The sequence below is a fragment of the Athene cunicularia genome, unplaced genomic scaffold (genome assembly GCF_003259725.1).
Source record: "Athene cunicularia isolate RWA unplaced genomic scaffold, athCun1 SCF_130, whole genome shotgun sequence".
Classification (NCBI taxonomy): Eukaryota; Metazoa; Chordata; class Aves; order Strigiformes; family Strigidae; genus Athene; species Athene cunicularia.
In genome coordinates this window covers 11,556-14,226 of record NW_020799190.1, presented here as the reverse complement: position 1 = coordinate 14,226, position 2,671 = coordinate 11,556, and the positions used below count along the sequence as shown (strand labels likewise).

At 60.3% G+C, this 2,671-nt stretch overlaps 1 protein-coding gene across 1 annotated transcript in view; it reads left to right on the top strand.

Annotated features, from left to right (window-relative positions):
* The window catches only part of DNMT1 (DNA methyltransferase 1), a gene marked incomplete at its 5' end in the record, with an annotated part of 13,042 nt that overhangs the window by 5,444 nt on the left and 4,927 nt on the right, over positions 1-2,671 (top strand). Inside the window, 7 exons of the mRNA XM_026867070.1 lie at positions 208-305; positions 419-566; positions 668-783; positions 977-1,178; positions 1,270-1,403; positions 1,543-1,716; positions 2,392-2,613. Of these exons, the coding sequence (XP_026722871.1) occupies positions 208-305; positions 419-566; positions 668-783; positions 977-1,178; positions 1,270-1,403; positions 1,543-1,716; positions 2,392-2,613 (1,094 nt within the window). The remainder of the gene's footprint in view (positions 1-207; positions 306-418; positions 567-667; positions 784-976; positions 1,179-1,269; positions 1,404-1,542; positions 1,717-2,391; positions 2,614-2,671) is intronic.

Below are 2,671 nucleotides of genomic sequence, written 5' to 3'. Positions count from 1 at the left end.
GGGGGGGGGGGGGGGGCTGGCGTGGAGCCAAAGCGATCTGATTTTTTTTCTCCCCGCCTCATTCTCTCTGTCCTTGGCTCCTTCTGGGTCGCTCCCTTGGGGCAGGGGAGCTGTTTCCAGAGGCCACTGAGCTCCCCTCGGTCCCCATCCCTCCTGCCTGGGGGGTGTCTCAGCCTGTGCTGAGCCTGTCCCCTCTCCCTGTGCCAGGTCTGCCAGCAGCCCGAATGTGGGAAGTGCAAAGCTTGCCAGAACATGGTGAAGTTTGGGGGCAGCGGGCGGAGTAAGCAGGCTTGTTTGCAGAGGAGGTGGGTCTCCCCCTGGGCAGTGGTGCCTCCTGCCAACGTCTTCCCCATTTCCGGGGAGAGGGGACATCGTCCCCACGCGTGCCCTGCTGCAGTGACGGTCCCCGTGTCCCCAGGTGTCCTAACCTGGCTGTGCGGGAAGCTGATGAGGATGAGGAGGTGGATGACAACATCCCTGAGATGCCATCGCCCAAGAAGATGCTGCAGGGCCGCAAGAAGAAGCAAAACAAGAGCCGTATCTCCTGGGTGGGGGAGCCTGTCAAGGTGAGGCTGCTCCCCTCCCGCTGGGGCTGCGGGGAGGCGGCCGCCTCACTCACCGGGGCACGGGGATTTAATGGGACTCTGCTGTCGCCGCGCTTCGGCAGAGGGATGGGAAGAAGGACTACTACCAGAGGGTCTGCATTGACTCGGAGACGCTGGAGGTGGGAGACTGTGTCTCTGTCAGCCCCGACGATCCCACCAAGCCGCTCTACCTCGCCAGGTGGGTGCCGTGGCGCTGAAGGGGCCGAGGCTCTGCTCCAGGGGTGGATATGTGTGGGGACGGCTGTTGCTCCCAGTCAGAGAGCAATAATTGCTTGGCTGTGTTGCTGTTTGAGGGCTCTCCGGCTCTGGCATGGCTCGGAGCAGCTCAGCCCTTTCTGGGCACCCCATAACCCTGGCTCCTTCCCCCTCAGGGTGACAGCCATGTGGGAGGACAGCAGTGGCCAGATGTTCCACGCGCACTGGTTCTGCCCCGGCTCAGACACCGTGCTGGGGGCCACCTCTGACCCCCTGGAGCTGTTTTTGGTGGATGAGTGCGAGGACATGCAGCTCTCCTACATCCACGGCAAGGTCAAAGTCATCTACAAGGCTCCCTCGGAGAACTGGTCCATGGAGGTGGGTGACAGCCCTGCACACCGCGGCGGTGCCGGGCCCGGCCTGGTGCAGGCAGCGGCACCGCTCCCTGAGAACCCCTCTTTCCTAGCAGGGCGGGCTGGACATGGAGATCAAGATGGTGGAAGACGACGGGAGAACTTACTTTTATCAGATGTGGTATGACCAGGAGTATGCTCGGTTCGAATCCCCACCGAAAACTCAGCCCACAGAAGACAACAAATACAAGTGAGCTTGCATGGGGCAGAGGCTCTCAGGCTCTGCTCTGCCCAAAACGGGCAGCGGGAGCCTCTCGGCTCCCGGCAGGAATGCAGGTGGCCTCAGCGGGGTCCCCATCACCACACTCTGCTGTGCCCCCTTCCCACAGGTTCTGCATGAGCTGCACACGCCTGGACGAGGTCAGGCACAAGGAGATCCCCAAAGTGGCCGAGCCCCTGGAGGAGGGGGACGGGAAGATGTTCTATGCCGTGGCCACCAAGAATGGAGTGCAGTACAGGGTGGGAGACGGTGTCTACCTCCTGCCAGAAGCCTTTTCCTTCAGGTTGGTGCTGGCAGGGTGTAAGCACTTCAGGATGCTCTTTGGTCCAGCTTTTGGTAGCGCAGGGTGTAGTCTCTGGTGGGGAGAATCCCACCAGTAAACAAAGCGCTTATCACCCTCATTTCCAAAAGCTTAGCTTAGAGATTAAGGTGCCTCTAACCCCAGTTTCACCTCCTGTGATTAAACAGAGCAACTTCTCTCTGCTCAGACAATCCCCGTGGCTGAGCTGCCGCAGTTTGGCCATCGGAATCCTTTGGCGCGTCACTTTTTTCTTCAAAACAGCGAGTCTGGGTAGATGAAAGGTGAAACAAGACTCTGCCTGCAGCCAGTAATTATGGGAGGAGAAACAGCAAACCTCTTTGGGAAAAGGGCCGGGGCAGCAGCATGTCGGCATCTCGGTTTGCAGCCCTGCACGGTTTGTGTGACAGTTGGGCTGTAAAATGCCGGTGCAGCGGAGCAGGAGGTTTGGTGCCGGTGCTGCTGCAGTGGTTTGGTGCCCTACGCCAAGGAGAGAAGAGGAACAGGCAGGCTAGGCAGCGATGAAGAGGAGGAGCAGGCAGGCTAGGCAGCGATGAAGAGGAGGAGCAGGCAGGCAGGCAAGAGGATGCTCTGTGCTGCTAGAGGGTTTTTTTTGGGGGAAAGGGGTGCCCCAACCTCTTTCTCTCCTCTTCTCCCCAGTATGAAACCCGCCAGCCCGGCCAAGCGCCCCAAAAAGGAGGCGGTGGACGAGGAGCTGCACCCCGAGCACTACCGCAAGTACTCGGAGTACATCAAGGGCAGCAACCTGGATGCTCCGGACCCTTACCGTGTGGGCCGCATCAAAGAGATCTTCTGCAACATCCGCAGCAACGGCAAACCCAACGAGGCTGACATCAAGCTGCGCATCTGCAAGTTCTACCGGTGAGCGGTGCTGCCGGGGTGTGCGTTATGTGGGTGCAGACCCCCCCCTGCAGCGGGC